Consider the following 21,425-nt stretch of genomic DNA (forward strand, 5'->3'; position numbering starts at 1 on the left):
AAAACCGAGATCCATTGGGAAAAGCGCATTATTGCAGCTTCCCATCACCCGACTGCGTTAGTTTGGAAAACTTTAGCAGATCATCTGTCTTGTGCACCAAACCTGTCCTTACTAGAGAACCATGGGCCAGCATGTGAAAATAAGAGGGTACTGGATTCTGGGTTGCTGCTTCTGAATGGATCTTTCCAGCAAATCCCTCTTCCCATCGCATGACAGCTGCCTTACCACACCTTTATAAATAAGCATCCAAGAATCATTTAGAAGAGGGAGCTACTGCCCCAAACGGATTGCACGTTCACTTTCAACCTAATATAACCAAACACTTCCCACCCCAGAGTAGCCTGGAGGATGCTGATTTCACGCATTTCTTCTCCTCCCAACAGCTTTCTAACAATTCTTGTTCAAATAAAAAAGAAAAATACATTTCAGCCAAAGGCGGACGCTGAGCTTTCATTTTTAAAATGATTTTAACCCATTGAGGTATTTCACCCTAGAAAGCAATATTGGCCACGAGCACCAAAGCTGTATTAATACCACGCAGACGTCCCCATGTAAATGCCTGTCCCCGTGTGTGGAAAGATGCCTTTCCCAAGAAGATAATTTCAAGGTAACTCCTACCATTGCATTTCTCCTACCAGTATATGGATCGCTTCTTTCATATGCAGAAATTCAAACAGAATTAGCTCATGCACCTTTCTGCCCCCGTTCTTCCTTCCCAAACTTGTGAAAACACTTACCTGGAAGTATCCAGGAATGGTTTGTAGGCAATGCTGATCCATTCTTCTTTGTTGGCGGAGTATCTCGGCTCCCTTGATGTTTCAATCGCTCTATCTAAATCCACCAGGTAATGGCATTTGGAAATGTCAATCTGCAGGGAGAAAGGAAACCTTATACTTTATGTAGTGAGGTGCATTCTTCACTTCCTATCCTAAACCACGGTGTAAACATTCTCATGCACTACCACGTTTCACCCCAGAGCTGGCGGCATTTCAGTGGTGGGGTAAATGCTCTTTCAAACACAGTTAGAAAACTTGGTAAAGTGTTTTGGATCTATTGAGATGAAAGGTTCTATAGAAATGTAAGGTATTACTACTACTGCTGCTGCTGCCGGGGGCTGCTTCTCTAGAGCAAAGAATACATACCCTGTGTGAGCAATTTCAAGGAGGATGACCTCCCTCAGGCCACTTATTACCATAATGCAGAGTGAAGCAAGCATTCAGCAATGCAGCTCAAACAAGTGCACGGAGCAACCAGAAATATAGCTCACATGAGCGCACGGGGAGAGAAGTGTTTTTCGGGAGACAAGAGAAACAATAAATGTGTGGAATCTGGCACGTGCACCAACAGTTCCTGCGCTGAAGAACTTACAATCTAAGTGAAGCCAACAAAGTCTTGATTCAACACCCAATGGAAAGCCTTCCAATGGCTTCAATGGGCTTCGGATCAGTTTGCATGCGAGCACAACACCCACCGCAGTGCCACATGTACAACTCATCAGATTCTCGCACTCAAACTCACTCTCAACTGGCACGCACACAAAAAAACGAGCCAGAAGGGAACAAGGACTTCAACACAAAGCCAAGGTGTTAGGAAAGCCCCGCTGACTCTGGGCACACGCAGTGCTTGCCCTAGGTCAAGCGATGCAATTACTCAGGGTCTAAAACCCCACCTCAAACATACGTCGTCTTTTCAGATTAGTAGCGGAGTCATAACGACACAAGGAAACACCAAGGGAAAGGCAATGAGAGAGAGTGAGAAACTACAGGCAGCAGCAGCTGTGGCCAAACTAAACACAGCCTGTTCTCGGGGGCTGGCGGGAGAGGGATTTCATCAGAAAGTATCTGAACAAAGCCTCTTCCTTAACTGCTCTGGGGGCTGTTAAACACCACACCTCACCATTCACTGGAGCCCGCTCCAAAGCCAGTGGAGCTGTGTAAATGTTAAAACTGGCAGGGACTGAACTCTGCACTGCGACTGCAGGGACCGGCCCTTTAGGCCTCTCCCCTCTGGCAAGCTCAGCCTGACTAGTGAGCGAGGGAACTGGAAATACCCCACTGTGGGTGGCTAAGCGGGTGTTGCTGAACTGGCAAAAGTGAGACCAGGCTGGTTCGGAAGGAGGCAGAATGAGGCTCTTGGCAGCTCCGCTGTTTGCAGGAAGGCCCAGGGAAGCTGAAGTGGTCATGGAACCGCCAAGGGAGACAGAGCATCTAGTGACTAAGGCTCAGAGGCTCCGGGGACCCCGGTTCATTTCCCAGCTCAGTTAAAGACTCCCCATGTGACCCTACGCAAGTCACTGCCTCTCTCTATGCCTCAGTTTCCCCTCTGTAAACTGGGGACAGCACCTCCCTACCTCACATGAGGATACTATCTATTCGTGTCTGTGAGGTGCTCGGATCCTACTGTGGCTGGCAGTTAGAGGAGGCTGAGGTTCATCAGCAGGTAATTGCCCCTGAGTAAGCCAGAGTCTGACCCCCACCTCTGGCAGATCAGGAGGATCTTTCACTGAGGCGGCTCTCCATCATCGCACACTCCACTTCCCAGCTGTGCCAGTCAGTGGGGGATGGTCGCTGTGTTTCCTCGGAGGAATATGGACCTCAAACAAGGTGAAACCCAACTGAGCAGCCACTCTTCCCTGCTTGCCTACAAACAGGGTGAGAGCCTCAAATCCGTCTGTGCAAATGGGATGCTCCTCCTACAGAAGGAAGCACGTCGTGGGCTGGCATCACAACCCAACTCCTCACTGCTTAGTGATTTAAACGTGTATTGCCCCCTTCCTCAATGTATAAGAAACGGAATTCTAGAGTTCAAATGCTCGCACAACACTAACTCAGCTATATTGCACAGTCAATATAATTCACTAATCACAAAAATCACTACATTACAGTTTATTGTTTACCATGCAGTATGTGCTATGTAGCTTAGCTAGCACAGTGGGAGCCACCTCAACTCTAGGAATTTCCTAACTTTTGATTTCTCAACTTTAATATTTTCGCATTTTCTGGGCTAGATTTTGGGAGTTATTTGCTATTCAGTTCCACTCACTGTTCTAACTTGGCACCAGCTCTCAGATTCTTGGGGTTTCCAGTCTTGCTAATTCTCATGATTTTACCGTGAGCGCTGCAGTATTTGGTATAATATTAAAGTCCCAGATGCTGGAGTTGGAGGAGTATGAGAATCTCAGCCTTCGCTTAAAAAAAAGGTTTCAGAGTAGCAGCCGTATTAATCTCTAAGGTGCCACAAGTACTCCTGTTCTTTTAAAAAAAAAAAAAAAAAAAAAAGTTTCTAGGTCTCACGGTTATGAAGAGAAGCTTGGAAACGACCTGAGTGTACTCTAAAGGCTCAAAATGTGTCAAGTAAATAAAAAGAATCCAGTATTTACTATTTTTTGAAATCACATTTTTAAGATAGCCTCATGATTTTTGTTTATGCTTCCACTTGCAGTGGCTCTTTACTAGCACAAAATGTCAGGCTGACATTTCCATTTCATGCTCTCTAGTCTGGCCTCCCGTAAGTATGTATGTTGCAGTTACTATCATATTTGCAACATATCTGATTTTATGCAAAGAGACCATGGCTGCCCAATCGATCTCACATGTACACAGTAATCCGTTAACCATTTCAAACAGCCAGACATTTGTGCTAATCCACTGGTACATTTGGCTGGAGCTTAAGTGGATTCACAGGAAATAAGAAGTATTTCTGGCAAGATGCTCGCAGCCTGGCATGACTGTGCTACAACCTGATGGGGTTAATGCATTATTAATACCACCCTGCCTCGCTGCTGATCCTCATCACCACATTGCTTGGAGCGGACATCACACTGCACTTCCAGGATCATATGGACACAATATTGTTGCATTCATGCCTTTATCAGCAATCAATGATGCAAGCAGCTGCTTTGCCCTTACAGAAAAGTTTGGCAACACTCAGCTGAATTATGAAATTGTATACAAGGAAGCAACACAACAAAACTGAATTACATTTGTGACCTCCCAGTAAATGAGCTGCAGGCAGTGTCCTCAGGGGGCCTTGGTTATATAAAGATCCCCTTCCTGCTGGGAAGACCACTCCCTGATACGGACTGGCTGTGCTGTTCATTATGCCACTGCATCTTTTCCATGCTGCTATTCCCTCTTGCGGCATCTCCTACAGGCACACTCTAGAGGCTGCAGGCAGAGAAAGGTTGGCTAACGCAAAGATGAGCGATCAGCTATGAAAGTTCTTTAGCACTATGACAAACTTTATTTAATAAATAACCCTAGCTCACGAGATATGTTCTATAGGAGGTAGTTCAAAGATTAGTTACACTGTGTAGAAAACTAAACAAAGGGACGGGAGAGCGGTCAAGCAGTTAGTGCGAGTGACCAGTAATAAAGAGCGATGGGTTCCATTTCCAACTCTGAGAGGGGAAGCTGATCTAGACTAGAATTTTCAAAAGTGCCTAAGGGATCAAAAACTTAAGTCACATTCTCAAAAGTGACTTAGGAGCCTGAATGTCACTGAAAGGCAATGGGACTCAGGCTTGCAATTGCTCAAGTCACTTTTGAAAATGGAACTTAGGCAATTTTTAAAATTCTACTTCTAGTGTTTAATACAGAGGACTGAAAATCAGGACTCCTGGGTTCTGTTCCTGGTTTTGTGACCTCTGGCATGTCATCCAACCTCCCTGTTTTCCCCTCTGTCAAATGAAGTTAGCAATACCCAACTATCTCTTGGAAGGGCTGCCAGACTTCATTAATTAAAATGTATCAAGTGCTTTGAGATTCTTGATAAAAGATGCTCTAGATATAAAACCAGTAGTAGTATTCTGCAATAGTTTGGCTGCTTGAATTGGGAAGGAGGCAACAGGGGGCTTAAATACAGTTTATATCTAATATGTAAATTGCCAGAGACTTCCTCAAACTGAACAGAATCAGAGACAGAATGCTGTTCTGCTCAATAAAAAAATTTGCAGTGCATAGTACCATTTTCACTAGACAGCTGGGCATTTTTACTGTGGTGAAGCCTGAGGGGAAGGGGAAAGACACACAAGAAAGGTATTCACGTAAAAATGTGAACTTTCAAATGATGACAGCAACAGCTCCGTTGTGATTAACTGCCATCATCCATGCACCTGATGGGATAAAAATATTAAAAGGCTGCTATGTCGCTCCATCTAATCTGGGCACCATTAGATCAGCACAGAACAATGAAATTGACGAGCAATTGAAAATGGCAGCTGATTCCTCCTGAATGCCTCGCTGATGTCTGAGCCGGTGCGCAAAATCCCACAGCTAGATGAACAGGAGAATAAAGCAGTCTCTCTCGCACTCTGCCCCCACCAATACAAATAAGGGCACCTACCACCAAAATGTAAAGAATGCACTATGGAGTACAAAGCGACTTCTCAGGGCATTTTGTGCTGGGTCAAAGTCCTACTGTGTTTATCTTTCTGTACAATTCGATAAGGACCTTTACAAAATACAGCATCCAAGCCACAACTGTTCTGATTTATTATCCAGTGCAGAAAGGCGCCAGGTGCCTATTACTGGCAACTGAGGGAAAACACTGCCCAATTGGTGGCATAAGATCCTGCTCCCTGTTTAACTCCCAGCAGCTCTGCTTAGATTCTACACTGTAACCTCATGTCCATCCCACGGCACATGAAGAGGACTCCATGGCAGAATTCCCTAAGTATAGATATCCATGGGATAATAGCCCCCTGGGGATCTAGACACAGTGATCTGAGAGGGGCTTACTGAAGCAACCTGCCTGAGACACCAAGGTGGGGTGGGCTGGAAGGGACAGATCAAGGAGTCAGTCAGCAGAAGAAGGCGTTTCTCTGAGGGAGGACAAGTCTATTTGAAAGAGCTGGGGAAGGAAAGAATGAGTTGGAGAAGAACAACAGCCCGGAGGGACTCAGCGAGATCAATGTTTAAAGGACGTCCCTTGTTGAGCAGGGGCCTTAATAGGAGTCAGGGGCAATAATTGCAAAATTCTGGTAGATCTGGGCCCCTTTCAATCTCAGTACCTCCCACCGTATAGATGGAGGTCTGTATGTAGTACTAAGGGTGTCGCTGAGTGACCTCTCTTTAGCAACAATTTCTCTTCCGATTAAAAGCAGCTGAACACAATCTGAACTATCACTGCTCAATAGCGAACCAAACTAACAGAGTGCAGGAGCCTTGTCAGCTCAGGGAAACACAAAAGGAACAAAAATGACATAAGAATCATCAGCTGTTTTAGGAAAGGAGCAAATACCACCAGTCACTATGGGAGTTTGTCTTATTAAGGAGGATAAGTGATGAATAGGGAAGTGTAAATAGATTTTTCATTAATCAAATCAAAGGCAAGATGCGCTAGGCTGTGTTTTCAACAGCAGCTCCCCATGAATTAACCTTCCTGAATAAACTTTGTTAGAGGCAGCAGAGAGCAGGTATATGTTGCCTTGGAAGGCTGGGTTTCTTTTTCAGTTTTAGTCCCTGAACCGATCCCTTTCTGGGCTTTCTGCAGTGTGCTGCGTCACAGGTGTCTCTTGCAAACTTTCTTGAACGTTTTAGAGTCACTTTACTGGAGAAACACTGGGGTTTGCGGTGAATTTATGTTGAAAACAATTTAATTAAGGGGAGACCAGATGGCTCAGTGGCATCACACTGGCGCCCCAACTGAAATTACACTGCAGGAAACTCAGCTAAGAAGAATATTGAATCAACTTCTTGCATTGTCAGAGGGGAGAATTCTAGGCCCATAGAGATTTTTGCTTGTTAGATATTTTGTTTTTAAAGCTATACAAAGTCCCTTTGAGAGAAACAAACTGCCGCATAAAACAATCCGAAAATACCAAGATCTAACACTCCCTTCTTTTCCTGGATGCTCCTTCAATAGGACTGAAGCTTCCAGTTCAAAAGATTTCTCAGAGACACACAATATATTTCCCCTCTACAATCCTGAGTGGCTTTTACTTTATTCTGATAGGTTAAGCGAAAGCTAAGGGTGAAATCCACCTGTGGGCAGAGGGACAGCACAAGGCCTATGCACCCTATTTTGGGGGCTTAAATGGAACTTAAGTGGTGCATAGACCTTAAACAGGCCCTTTCCACAGGGAAGAATTTCACTTTCAGTGAAAAGAGCCGGGGCAATTTTAAATGTACAACCTCCCCCGCTCCCCTGAGTCTTTTTTAATCTGGTGCAGCTGCTCTGTAAAGTGATGCAAAAGAACTGGGTTTAACCACTTCCTGAGTAGCAGCAGGAGACAAAGCATGCTAAACAGGTGGAAGACACCAGACTTTTGTAATAATGCTCCAATTGCACGGTCCTCACTGGCTAATGGATGGAACAGAGCGGATGATGGTCTGACCACACAGCGCAATACAGGAGCTCGCTTGCTCTACCATAGGCAGAGCTGAGTTAAAATGTGTCCTGCAGAACCCACAGACACCCTATCCAAACAGCTCAAGTCAACAACTTTAACATGAGGCTAGCTTAGCCTTTAGGTCCTTGATCCTTTTCTAAAGATGGCCAGGCACTCGGTGGGGAAAGTAAAAACAAAATATAAAGAAGTCTTCTCCAAGGTCAGGAACTTCAAACAAAAGTTCAGCTTTTAGGCCCTGTCTATGGTACCTGCCAACACCTCCTGGTAAAAGATGGTATCAATCAGCTTCACCTTAACACAGTTTCAGAGAGAAATGCATTTAGGATCCGACAGGACAACTTGCATGAGTAAGTGCTACTCAACAAGAGTAAAGGAAGCAGACTCAGATCCTTAATGCCTGGGAATTTTGAAAAACAAGATGGTTAAATCCATCTTCTCCCAGGCACCATAACAGAAACCTTATGACATCCCTTGTGATTTCCATGCAATTCAGCAACAGGAACTTCCACTGGAGAATGAATAATCTAATCACTCCAACTGCACTAAATTCTTTGTCTTGTCCGTAGCTTGGATAAGGTCTTCATGAGACTGTCTGTCTTTAGAATCTGGGCATGCCACAGCTACTGGCAGCTCATTTAGTTCTAGAGACATCCCAGTTCTCCTGGTATTATTAGCAGCTCAGAATCAAAGGTTAGTTTTAAAACCCCACTTAAAATTTACATCAAGTAGCTAATTTCTGTATTTCTCAAAGTGGCTGCATTGAATAAACATATCCCAGTCCTTCTTCCTTGCATCAGAAATAACAAAATTGTAGGGTGACATTAAGAGACAACCATGAAACAAAAATGTGTTTTGTTTCATTAGTCACAGGCTGTGCAGCAGCCAGCTGTCTGCACTAAAAATATGCCAGAGTTAAAGATTTTGTAAATTAAATGCACTGCAGTAGACAGCTCCTCTCAGGTGGGAATCCGCCTCCTTCCCATTTCCAATAACCCTGTAATAGATCTTAAAATAACAGAGCCTGAATCCTGAAGATTGATTCTTGCTTTGTTACCTATACAATTTCCTCTAATGTTGTCGTATCAGATTCAACCCTACTCTCGAGATCAAATCTGCAGACTCTGCCATGCTGCCATTGTGAGCCAAGATCCTCAGCTGGTATAAATGAGCATGTGTGCATTGACTTCAACGGAGGTATGCAGTTTACATCTGGTCTGCTAGTCTGAGTGCTTCCCACAGAGTCACGGACTGCACCGAGGGCACCCTTCAAAGCGCTGAGAATGGAGGAGGAAAGGCATCATCTGCTTCTTGGCAGTTCATCTTATTCATCCCTTTCGACAAGAGGAAGGATGGTTCCATGGTTAGAGCAGTCACCTAGGACCCAGGTTCAATTCTTGACTGTCACAGACTTTGAACAAGTCATTTAGCCTCTCTGTGCCTCAGTTCCTGGTTTCTAAAATAAGGCAAGTAGCATTTCCCTACCTCGCAGGGGTGTTGTGAGGATAAATACATAAACGATCACGAGGCACTCAGATACTTCAGTAATGAGGGACGGATAGGAGGGCTAGATGGATGGGCAAACATTCATAATGCAATACTCCAGGCATTCCCACTCATAATGGTCAGGTGAGACAGAACGGTATTTATCTACGCTCAGAATTATTCTGATCTCAGAAAAAAGGAATAAAAAACGTATTTAGCTTGGCACTCCTTTCTAGACAACATTTCAACTAAAAGGAGATAAAAAGATCAGCTGAGCAGCCTCCCAACTGCACCAATCTATATGGTCACTACAGCCAGCTGCTTGCAAACACACAACAAACTAAAACCTCCAGCCCAAAGCAAAACAGAACTGCAAATAAACCATGCAGATTATTGTTCAGATACTATGGAACCCTAAGACAGAGACAGCTAGTACCTGTATCTGTGTCACTTAAACACTCTAAGCTGTGCCTCCAAAGAAGCCTTGAGGGGGAAAAAATGGGGGAAAGGCTGGGTCCTCAGAAAATTGCTTCTGTACTTTGACTTAATCTGCTAAAGAATTCTACAACAGGCCAGCTGGCAAGTGGTATTTTTGGTTAAGTAACCCGAGACAACCAGGAAAAGGAACAAATACACCATACTGATGCAGGTTATCTTAACAGATTCCTTTTGAAATCAGCGGTGCCAGGGTCCCAATAGTTTCAGGTGACGCTCTGGACTAAACAGCTATTTCTTCTGTTACAAACCTCTCGGGCAATTTTATTTACTTAGTTTTAACAGGTCCCAAAGTGCAAAGGAAAATGTCACCCACTCACTGCTCAATGACCAATACATTTCATTGGTGCGGGTGGGGAGGTGGAAGAAGAATTTGAAAGTACTGGATCAATCTGAGCTGTTATCTGGAATCAGAGAGTGTAACGGTACAATACATCAGAAATTGTAACTACTGGGAATTTTCTGGTTTGTTTTTTTAAATAATCACTTCAAATGAAAACTAAATAGAGATGATTTACAAGTAGAATTCAGACATCTAAACAAACAGATTTTGTTTTGGGACACAGCCATGCAAACAGATTTTTGTTGTGGGTTTATACAGCCCCAGCACAATGGGGTCCTGGCCCAGGATGAGGATTCCTGGGCGACTACAGCACTACTACTATTACTACTACTAACAATGATGAAAGAAAAAGAAGACAAGTGTGTAGCCCTTACATATCTGGATGGCTCTTCCCTGTTTTGGTCATTCATGTCTGCAGGAATGCTCCGTGTGGCCATTGGTCCCTTGGCAAACGGTTTTGGTAACTGGCCCCTGAACTCTGATGGGATGAACTGGAGCTGCCAACTGCAGGAAACACAGAGAGGAAAACCTGAAATGAAACTCTGGGAACCACCAGAATTTTGTAATGAGAAAACAAAAAGCGTAACTAGAGGCTTTCCAGTCTACAGAGCAAACAGTCCTGCTAGAAAAGCAGCAATGGGTTAGACGTATGCACAGAGCCAGCCCCCACCCACCAAATTCAGTTGCACCTAGGCAAGATGACCCTGTTTGCAAAAACACTTAAGCACATGGGTAAGAACCACTGAGGTCAATGGGAATACAAAGAGAATATACCCTCACTCTTGTAAATTTCACTTACAAGATGCACTCATAAACTTAATAAACAAGTGAACCATAGCTGAGCCATCAGTGGAAACACAAGCGGAACTCCCATACATTACTGCAGCTCATGAAAGATACACAATGCACAAAGGGGAACACAAACCCACCCACGTCCTATGTCCAGACTTCTGTTCCCCATTAATCCTGGCAAGCTTCCTTAATGATAAAAACAGTTACAAGACATGGCGGGCATGGGCCAGAACACTGCGTCGGGGAAATGCATTTTGATTGCGGTGACCACTCAAGAAGTCCTGGAGGCTTACTGTCAGGGAGCTAAACTACATTCAGAAACAATGGACTGAAATTGGCATCAGGCCTTTTCCATCCACATTTAACTTTTGAACTTCATTTAATATTTGCAAGTCAAATAATTTTGGCCACATCTGCTAGACCAGAACCCACGCCAGCCAGGAGCAAGGCATTTCAGCTGGTGAAAGGAAGAGCTTTGTCAGCAAGCTCTTGAATCAACACTCCAGCGGTTTTAAGGAATGCAGGATTCTGCAGCCACTTGTGCCCTAACAGCTTGTATTTCAGGCCTTCAAGGACTAATCCCAGTACTCATCTACTGCAACTGCTTCACTGGGGAATCACCAACTGCTGTCTGCAAGCCCGGCAAAGCAGTGGGACGTTTGCCCATGAACACGATCTTTGTAAATAGAACTGTACTATCTTGCAGTTCTGCAGGTTGGATGGAGGGAGGGAGGGCTGTTTTGTTTTTGTTTTTTTACCCTTTCCACCTAAAATTAAGGGACATTACCTAAAATTGCTTGGCAAGAGTAGCTGGGATTTTTGGGACACATTCCCAAAGCAGTACACAGGGTTCTGGTGACTAACACCCTATGCTGTTTTGAAGATATACTCCTAAGATGGATGCAGAAAGCCAACTGACAGTGTCAGGAAATGAAATCAATTGGATCTTCCTGACCTCCTTTTAAGTAGCATATATAATCCTGCCCATTTCTTAATCAGAGGCCCATCATAACGGAAAAAAATCCCCTTCTCCCTTTACAGATGTCCAAAGATTTTTTCCAAAGCAAAGGCTTTGCTTCTTAAGGAAGCAACAGCTGCCCATTGCTCATGAGCAACACTACAACAACAACCCCGTGTGCCTGGGGGCTGGAAGACCACTTCAAAAAGTAAAACATAATTCAGTTCCAAGCTCCCAAACAGAATGGCTGTGAACTAGAGTAACTGAAAGTACATCATTTCAGAATGAAGAAAACAACCTTGACAGGACCCCTGTAAGAATCTGAATTGTTACCATCCGTGCACATGGCTCAACGAATTAATTAATTTAAAATATTTTGAACATCTGAAAAGCAAACAGATGAGTCACTTTTTCCAAGATCGCTGGTACACGTGGCACAAGTCTGAGGGCTTGGCATTATGGACAGCTTGTGAGATGAATTCTTGTCAAAACTATCCTACAAACTGCATCCTGAGAAGCATATTCTTAAAACTAATGGTTTTCTGATATTTCCATGCAGCCCTGAACTTGTGCATTAACTACAACTGACGCTTTGGAGAACAAATTGAGATTGTAGATGTACCCTGTGGCCTTGAAATTTTATTTCAGGATGATAATTGTTGCCTCTGGGTCTCCATAAAGTTTAAAGGAATGCCGTCTGCAGTCTAACCTGAATTCCTATGTTTCTAGGGAACCTTGACCACAACAGGTGAGTCATCAACAGCCTCGCCCCTAAACATAGCCAAACAGACATGGACAAACAAACCAAGATGGAGAATTTGCATAGAAGGGATTCAGTGGCTAAAAGACCTGGAGAGAGGAGCCATTAGTCGGGTAGGGCTGATAAATCTGCCTGTCATGTAGCGTCACTCGGAAGGGTAGGCTTTGTTTCTGAAATTACCGCCATGATATGCACATCTTGCTCTCACTTTGGCCCCAGTTCAGCAAGGGGCCTAACTTCAGGCACACAAGTTGACGTCAGTGGCATGAGCTTCAAGCCGGGCAGCTGCTCAAGTATCTTGCTGAATCAGATCCTTTATGATGAGCAACTTACTTATCTGGCAGGAGAAAGCTGCTCGGAAATCGGTACCACTCCTTCCCCACACAGACATTAACTGGCCTCCCCTCTGGCACTGTGTGAATAGTCGGATCAGTGGCAATCCTATGAAATTCTGGATACAGGTCCAGAGGCCCATGGTAGCCTACAGAGGAGGAAGATAGCGAACAAAGAGTGAAAAGGCGGGTGGTATTCTCACGTCTTGACTTGTTTATATTTAAGCCTCCCATCAAAATGCTGGGAGGGTTTGGAGTACATACCCAGCTACCTAGCTCTGGTATCTAGAGAGCACCCATCCCAATGGCATCATGTTCCATTAAAACTAACGCCAACCCACTTGCGCTATTACAGCAAGGCCAGCTTCAACTTCTGCCACATTGTCCACAAGAAGCTGCCAAAATCATGAACATTCCTGTCCTTGTTGTTTAATAACATGTTGATTTTATTTTAGGACTTTCCCATGCCACACGTTTCCACTGTTCAAGGAGTTTAGCTTAACTGAGAACATAAAAAGGGAGATTCCACAAGGGCTTTGTTAAAGTATAAAAGTTCATATCAATCACAAGCCAAGGTTTGCTAACCTTGGCTTAATGAACATAAAGTGATTGCTGGATGACTGTAACTGAAATATTGCATGTGCACCCAGAGCAAAGGATGGGCATGTAGTAAAATTAAGAAATATAAAAATAACACTGTAGATAAATATTCATACAAAGCCTCAAGTGCTTTCAGGGCCTTCTTAACTGATAGCTTCATAAATAAATAAAATAATCTACACTAAAATGTAGTTAGGATCCAAATCCCATTTCAGTACCTTGCTATAACATGGCACTTTTATCACCACTCTCCTGTCACTACTGTAGATGGCTTCAATCCTGCAAATACATATGCCCAGGCTTTACTGGGAAGCTCCAGTGAAGTTAACAGGACCACTCCTGGCCCCAATTCCAGAAAGCACATACACGCATACTTAACATTAAGCACGTGCTTAAATCCATCTCCATGCAGGAAAGCACTTAACCACATACCTAAGTACACACTTTACATGCTGAAGTGCTCTCCAGAGTATGGCCCCACATGTGTAAGGATAAGTACATATGTAAGCACCGGTCTACACACAGATAGGATACTGGTATAACTATGTTGGTTAGGGTGTGATTCTTTTTTTCTGATATAATTATACCCGTACAAGCCCTAGTGAGGAAACCGTTACACTGGAATAACGGTGCCTTATACTGGTACAGCTTATCCCCTGAGGTGGAGGGTTATTGCACCTCTATTACTATATTGTATGGTTAAAGTAGAACAACTTTTATGCACAGAACAAGCCCTAATTCTTTGTGAAGTGCCCTCTGGACTTTTCTTGCAACTGTCTGGGTTCAAGAACAGGACCATCCTAAAACACCAACCTTTGAATAAAGCCACAGAGCGCGAGAGTGACAAGAGTCCAAAGAGAAAAACCGTCCCCAGAGCCAGCCAGTTGGAGGAGACTGTGTAGTGCTCCAAACGGTAACGCTGGAATGCGAAGTGGTAACATTTCTGAGGGGACAAAAAAGTATTAACGTCATTAAACCTATGACGCAGCTGAACAGAGATCCAGCCCAATGCCCCTGGGGAGAGAGCCACCTGCAATGGGGAGAACAAGGGGTTCCAAATAGAATGCAAGATGTGATTAATTTAAAGGGACACTATCAACTTAAATTCTTTGGAAACTAAATTTAAAAAAAAAAAAACATTTTCTAATAAATCCTCTATAACTGACGTAGCTTCCACAGTCAGAGAATGTGTCTGCGGTCTCAGTTTCTCAAACTTGGCGCCTCAAAAAAATGCCTAGAGATTCACTTGCTTCAACCACATCCCCTTCTTGGGAATTTGGTTTATTTAAAGAACTGTTCAACTGAACTCATCACAAATACTTTTCAACCCTCTTTTCCAGGAGTTCTTCCTTACTGGGCATCACAGCCCTCTCCAAACCAGGCCTCCCGCCTGGCAATTCCCCCAAACCAGTCCCAGCTGAGATTTCTACTACTGCTCTCTGTGGGTGCCTCTCGCCAGGCCTTCTCCCAGGCCCTGGGTCTCTCCTTTCTCCATCTGGACTGGCTCCCTCTTTAAAGAAGTTCCATTTCCAGGTTTCTGTCACACAATACTTGGGCACCTGCCTGAACAACAAGCCACAGCCTGAAATAAGGTACAGGGATGTGCAGGACCAGCGCATTTACAGCAGTGTTTAAATATAGCCCTGCCTGACCTTCTCTGTTGTTGTTAACCCCTCTAAGGGCTTTTCTGCTCTTCTATAGATGACCTAAAAAGTCCTTCTGGGCAGACCCAAAAGAAACAGTATGTAACACACTCGAGTTCTGCCCCTCCCCTCTCTCCCCCACGCAGGAGGGATTATTCACTTCCTGTCCTAAAATGGTCTCTACTCCTCTTGCATCATTTGCTTTCATCTCATAGCAGCCGTGGGATTGTTATTTCACTGTCAAGCTTGTATGGTTAGCAGGGAAGCAGTTTAAATTCTCAGATGGCTCCTACATACTGAAAGTAAATCAAGTGGTGTTAAAATATGCAGAACAGAGATACACACCAGAGTATCCTGCAGCCATGTTTGGCAGGTGTCCCAAACCACTGCATTCTCAGGGGCCTTCCTACTGCACATAGCAATCCTCAGCCAGGGCTATAGAACTGCTAGTATTACAGGGCTTGATCCTGGGAGCAGGTAGCTCAAGAATTGCACATTAGCAGAGCTTGCGCGTGGGAAGAATTGCAATAGCAGGGAGTGCTGCAGGTCAGGATTGTGGGACATTGGCAGGGCTGGATAAAGGGCCAGGGACTGCAATAGCAAGGGATACTGCAGGTCGGGGTTACAGGGAATTGGCAGCGCTGGGTAAGAGGCCAGCACTGGAGTAGCTGAAGATGTGTTAGCAGTACTGGGAGTGGGGCCTGGGACTGAAACAGCAAGAGGTATTGTATACCAGGACGGGAGGTAATGGCAGAGCCAAGGGGAGCAGCTGGAAGAGTCTACTATAGAGACTAATGACTGCAAAAAAGAACTAGATAAATTCATGGAGGAGAGGTCCATCAATAGCTGTTAGCCAGGATGGGCAGGGATGGTGTCCCTAGCCTCTGTTTGCCAGAAGCTGGGAATGGGCGACGGGATGGATCACTTGGTGATTACCTGTTCTGTTCATTCTCTCTGGGGCACCTGGCATTGGCCACTGTCGGAAGACAGGATACTGGGCTAGATGGACCTTTTGTCTGACCCAGTATGGCCGTTCTTATGTTCATTCATATGTATTTTTCGTGGGTAAGAAATGAATAATTTCAGCTCTGTGAAAGCTTCTACTGATCTGGAACATTTTACTCTACAAAGTGTTTTAATCTACATTTATTAAACACTTTTTTAGCTCTTTAAAAATAGCAATTTCCTAATGCCTAAACAATACCATTTTCCTTTTGAATAAGGGAATTGTGAAAATCTTGGATTACAACAAGGACTTCCGAATAGCCCAGCCACAAAGATCAAATTTCATGGCTTTATAATGCGATCACATGAGATGCTTGTCTGGGATTGAATCAAATGATGAATCTTTCAGAAGATTTGGGCCACTGACTTCCAGATTGGGCCAGGGTTGTTCTCACACCATGTGAGAGAATTTCTAATGAAGGGCCGTTGAGATGTTTCAGTGCTAACGCAGAACACTCAGGAAACATCATGCATATTAATATTTGGTGGTAGCACTTGACATCCATAGCCTACTGTTCAGGCTAATCCAAGATTTTTACATCATTAGCACATTCTATTCATACATTTATGCCATTTGGGGAGGGAAATCTCCACATTTTTGCTCCTGCATCACTGCTTTATGGGGATCGAATGATTCTGCACAAGTTCTCAATCAACCAGAACTGGAGGATTATGTTTAGCCAGCTACTTTGTAAAAGCAGCAAACACATACACATTTTAACTTTAGAACGGTTGTGTTTTTTCAATCCCAGGGCTTTATGATCAATCTATGTGCCACATTCTGAAAACTCAAACCCTGCTAGCTAACAATCAGAAACAGCTGACTGCACATCATGCTCTTGGAGTTACACTACGGGCACTGCAGAACTATGCAGATTACTGCAGATTATGTTGCAGCAGCAGATGTTCTGCAGATGTTTCCAAGCCTTCGGGAGCAATGATATAGAAGTCAACTGGTAATTAAACCCCCGTTAGATACCAGGTTATAAAACGCAGCACTTCCCACTGAAACCCACCTGAAGGGCAGAGAGAGCCACAGCTCCACAGAGACAGATGAGAGGATATATGGGAAACAGAAACCTCTCCTCTTTGTGGGGTTGACTGAAGAAAATCAGGATCCAGATGTACATAGGAGCTAGCGTAAGCCAATATGGGCGACCCAGATTCTGGACTGAAAGAAGCATAAACCAGTGAATCAAGGCTCATGAGACTAGTGAAATAAAGACAAGGGCTTTCCCTCAGTTTTCATTCTCTCTCTCAAATGGAATGTTTCACTATTCAATCCCAAGCAGCACTTCCACTCTCCATATCATAGCCAAAATAGCAAGAAATCAGTCAGGAGTAAAGCTTGCTTAGTGCATTTCTGTAGGCTTCAGATGCCCTAAAGGTCCCAGAATGCAGGGAAGCCAGAGCCCAAAACAAGAAGCAGGATCTGGATAACGAGCCTATAACTAATCCCAGGAAAAAAAGACAAAAATCCATCATGACCTGAAGCTTCTGAACAGGAAATCAAAAATTCCTGATATTTGTTTTGTTGTACTATACTAGCGCATCCAGGGATCAGAGATAGAGTCCTATGAAGCTTATATTCCTAATTGAAGTGGTTGTTTAGGTACTTGTATTTCCAAAACCCTTGTTGCTTCATTACAAAAATAACAGTGCATGTAAGATCTCTCAAGTAACTTGTGTGTGTGTAAAACAGGAAGAAATTAATTCAAAAATAACAATAATTACCCTGAATTTTAGTCTGACGAGATTGCTCAATGCAATTTTAAATCCTCTCACCCCACCCCTCCAAAAGCTGTAGTGTTAAACAAATAAGCATAGAGGCATTTCACAGACAATAAGAACAAAGCACTCAGAAAAATGGCTTCTGCTGTTAGGTACACAAGTGTTAGGTGAGCAGCAGGAAACCTGCATTTATAGGATCTCCAACTGAGCTTTTACTGGTTTCTGACAGTATGTCAGCCACATTCAAGGAACAGACACAACAGCACCCTCTAGTGTATGCTTTTAGGAAGATATATTACAATGCCATTTCTTAACAGAATTCCATACATAACCAGAATCCTAACAGGAGACGCTGATCACAATGCTGCTATCTGCCCCTAAAATTTACCATGTGTCCATCCTTGGGAAAAATGTGCTAGCAGCAGCCAGGGGAAGATGCAACCACTGGGTTTTTTCTTCTTCCACTCCCCCGCCACCCTGGTATTTTAGAAGAGCATCTTGCCAAACTGCATGAGTTAAACTGACATCCTTCGATTTAAGAGAAACCCAGTATGAACTGGACAACGTTTTGTTTTTTCACAGTGTAATTTATGAAGTGTTCACTTTGAAAGTGATCACTTTGAAAGTCAGATGTCAGACTATCATAATGGTCCCTTCTGGCCTTAACATCTATGAATCTAAAATCTACCAAAATGGGATTTAATTGTATAATTTTGTAGCAGCAGCACTTGACATGCCGTATTTTGGGCTACAATAAAATTTATGGCCACCCCTACTAGCCCTTAGAGCAGAGATATGTAATAGGACTGAGAATTTAAGCCTCATTTGTTCCCTTATGAAGGTAAATATTCAAGTATTTCAAGGAAAAACTATCATTTCAATGGCATAGCTGTGAAATGGTACATTAAAGTGCAAGAGACTTCCTAATTCAGGAAGAAGTTTTTTAGAAATCTGCCCTACGTGGGCTCAATCCTGAAAGGTGCAGAGTGCCTTCAACAAATTATACAAGTGCTCACTACTCAACTTCTTGCAAGATCATGCTCCATATGGGCAGCATCAAGGGAAAGGGGTAGCTTGTAGGGATTAGAATGGTTTATGAAGAAATAACAACCCGAAAAATCCAAACTAGATCCAAAAAAACCCCAACCCTGTTCTCTCAAAGCTCTCTTCTGAAATGTCCTGGCAGTTGCATTTAAAACAACAGTAAAAAAAAAAGTGTAGAGAACTGAGGGCTGACACTTCCAATCGAAGATAAGATGGAGATAACTATGAGTATTTTTTTTCCCCTAAAATTTCTGTCAGGGTTATTTCTATAGCATTTGCATCTGTGGCTGAAGAGTGTGCGGTTGTACAATTTGTCATACTTACTCGGCGTACTTCAGCCTTGACAGCACAATGCTCTTCAGAGGAGAGGGAGGCACGGGGAATGAAAGGATCATCCTTAAAGAGTCATGACCGTGTTCCGTCCCTTGCTGGATGCTACTGTGAGCTCAGGTGTCATTTGCAGCCTCTGTCTCCAGCCTGCACCCATTGTAGGGTAAATAGTGCAGTGCAAATAATGAGCTCCTGGAACCAGGCTGTGTTTTTGTAAAGAGTTCCCTGACCCTGATTTTGCTTCCAAGAAAGAAAAGCTGCATATACAGCAAATAAGCTCTCTCCTAATTTTCAAGGATCTGGGAGACATGTGCTGCTGGAGCTCAGCTCTCAAAGACCGCAGCACTCACCGTGAAATTTCTGTAGCAGACATTCCATGAGGGAGGTCAGCGGCAGGGCAAGCAGGGCCAAGGCAAACGCCACGTTGAAGTTCAGGAAACCATTAATAAAATAGAAGGACCAGGGCTCAGTACCTGTGGGGGAGGAGGGGAGAGAAACAAAAGATAATTAGCGTGAGTGCCTAAAAGGACTAGATGTTACGGCAGCCCCATTCTCTCTCTGCCTGACCATGATCAGTGATCAGCAGCTTCAGAGATCGATTCTCTCTATACCCCATGGAGCTGAAACCAAAGAATGGGGTGAGGAGCATCTTACAGTAAGAGAACCAGTGTGGCCTAGAGGAATGAGCATGAATCCGATTTGAGCAGCTCCTGGGTTCTAACCCTAGCTTTGCCACTGATTTACTGTGTGACTTCCTAAGTCACTTCCACCTTTCTTTCCACAGCTATAAAATGGGATAATGATGCCGGGTGGATTAGTCAATAGTGATTTGAAGGTGCTAGAGTGTCAAGTATTACATCGCTGTCTCCATGCAAGTAACTTCATTGCTTTTACCTTTGGGGATTAACTGAAAACACATACACAACATACTGTCTCTTCCTTTCCCCTTATTAACGGTTAAGCCTCAATGTTATACCCACTGCCTGCTGTTCATGAATCCATGGGACATTCTAACGATCAGCCCCCAAAGAATGGGTGCCTCTCAAAATGCAAATGCACGGCAGTGTGCCGTGATGCAGGACAGCCACCATCCCATTCTGAAAGCCTATGCGATGAGAAAGTGGCAACTAAAACGGACAACGTCAAGAGATTCTGCTTCTCCAAACCAGCACCCACTGCAGCATAGAAGCTTCTCAAGTGAGAGGCAGCCACAGAAGCCCTGGATGTTAAGAGACTGTTACTGTCGGGAGCGATGCTGTCTCACAGGCCGCCAGAGCTATAAAACTTATTTCAAACAAACAAGAGCTTGCATTCACACTTTATCCACCCGGGACACCTGCTGTAAAGTTCATCTACCTGCTAGTTACATACATCTTCAGTCGCTAAAGTTTCCCGGTGTCAATTTGTTTTTCCGACAGTTTAGCTTTAAGAATAGGACACAAAAACATTTGTTCAGTAAACAGTTCAACCCCTCCTACTGGTTGTTGCAAGCTTCGAAGGATGCAAAGTGACAGAAATTCCAGTCTGTCATTCGTTTGTACTCTTAATTCAAGATGCTTAAAATCCTGACCAGTGGGGAATGCCAGTTCCTCTCTGCACGTTTGCCACCTTCTTGGTATGATTAGCGCAATCAGTCAGTAAATGACACGCGGGGGCTTTAATCAATGCACTGTTGTGACATGTGTCACACGCCGTGGCAATTTCCTGCAATCAGAGCCACTTAAAAAGGGTCTGTGTTGAAATTAATCAGACAACTGAAAAGCAGCAAGGAAAGCCTGACACCTCTGCAGCTTGTACAACTAAATACGACTAGAAGCTGAACTCAATGTCAGAAACAAGGAGCAGGAGTTACCAAAGCAAAGCCCAAGCAACTCACTTTATTTGGGAATCCTACATCCATTAGCACGGCAGCACTGGAAGCAAAATGAAATTAATGTTCTGTAGTGTTGTTGTTTTTTAAATGGGAAAGGTTATCAGAAATTCACCTTCAGTCCCCACCCACCCACATCATCACCTTCAAAGTCTCAGATGAGTATAATTCTCAGCCTGCTGCCAAAGCCCAAACAGGGGACACAGAATGTGACCAAGACTCAAAAGGATGAACACACAATAATTATCCATGCAGCAAATTTGCAATGGCTATGGGATTTCTTCCTCCAGTGTAAATAACCCTTTCCATGACCTCTGTTTTAGGATTCTTTATTTCTGATGTCTATAATTTTGAATAACCAAAGTGAAAGGGAAACCAAAAGTGTGCAGAATGTAGATAACTTTGAGACTAAAATGAGTGGCTCCCCCTTGGAAATCAGGGACATTTGAGAACTATGTACGTAAGAGAAAAGCCCATAACATGGAGGGGAATTAAATTTAAACAATATTATTTGTATTACTGTAGCTCCTAGGAGCCCTAGTCATAAGACCAGGATCTCATTATGCTAGGAGCTGTACAGACACAGAACAAAAAGACAATCCCTGCCCCAAAGAGCTTCCAATCTCAGTATAAGAACACGACTTAAGCTGTGTTGCTTATGTCCTACTGCTCTGAACTGTGGTTATAGC

At 43.8% G+C, this 21,425-nt stretch overlaps 1 protein-coding gene across 1 annotated transcript in view; it reads right to left on the bottom strand.

Moving 5' to 3' along the window:
• Positions 1–733: 733 nt before the first annotated feature.
• Positions 734–21,425, bottom strand: part of ALG9 (ALG9 alpha-1,2-mannosyltransferase) — a 31,814-nt gene continuing 11,122 nt past the window's right edge. The window contains exons 8-13 of the mRNA XM_029912919.1: positions 19,217–19,339; positions 16,778–16,932; positions 13,927–14,056; positions 12,515–12,662; positions 10,046–10,175; positions 734–868 (exon numbers count right to left, since the gene is read on the bottom strand). Of these exons, the coding sequence (XP_029768779.1) occupies positions 734–868; positions 10,046–10,175; positions 12,515–12,662; positions 13,927–14,056; positions 16,778–16,932; positions 19,217–19,339 (821 nt within the window). The remainder of the gene's footprint in view (positions 869–10,045; positions 10,176–12,514; positions 12,663–13,926; positions 14,057–16,777; positions 16,933–19,216; positions 19,340–21,425) is intronic.

The sequence above is a fragment of the Terrapene carolina genome, unplaced genomic scaffold, assembly GCF_002925995.2.
Source record: "Terrapene carolina triunguis isolate 2854851 unplaced genomic scaffold, T_m_triunguis-2.0 Scaffold374, whole genome shotgun sequence".
In the NCBI taxonomy this organism is placed as follows: Eukaryota; Metazoa; Chordata; order Testudines; family Emydidae; genus Terrapene; species Terrapene triunguis.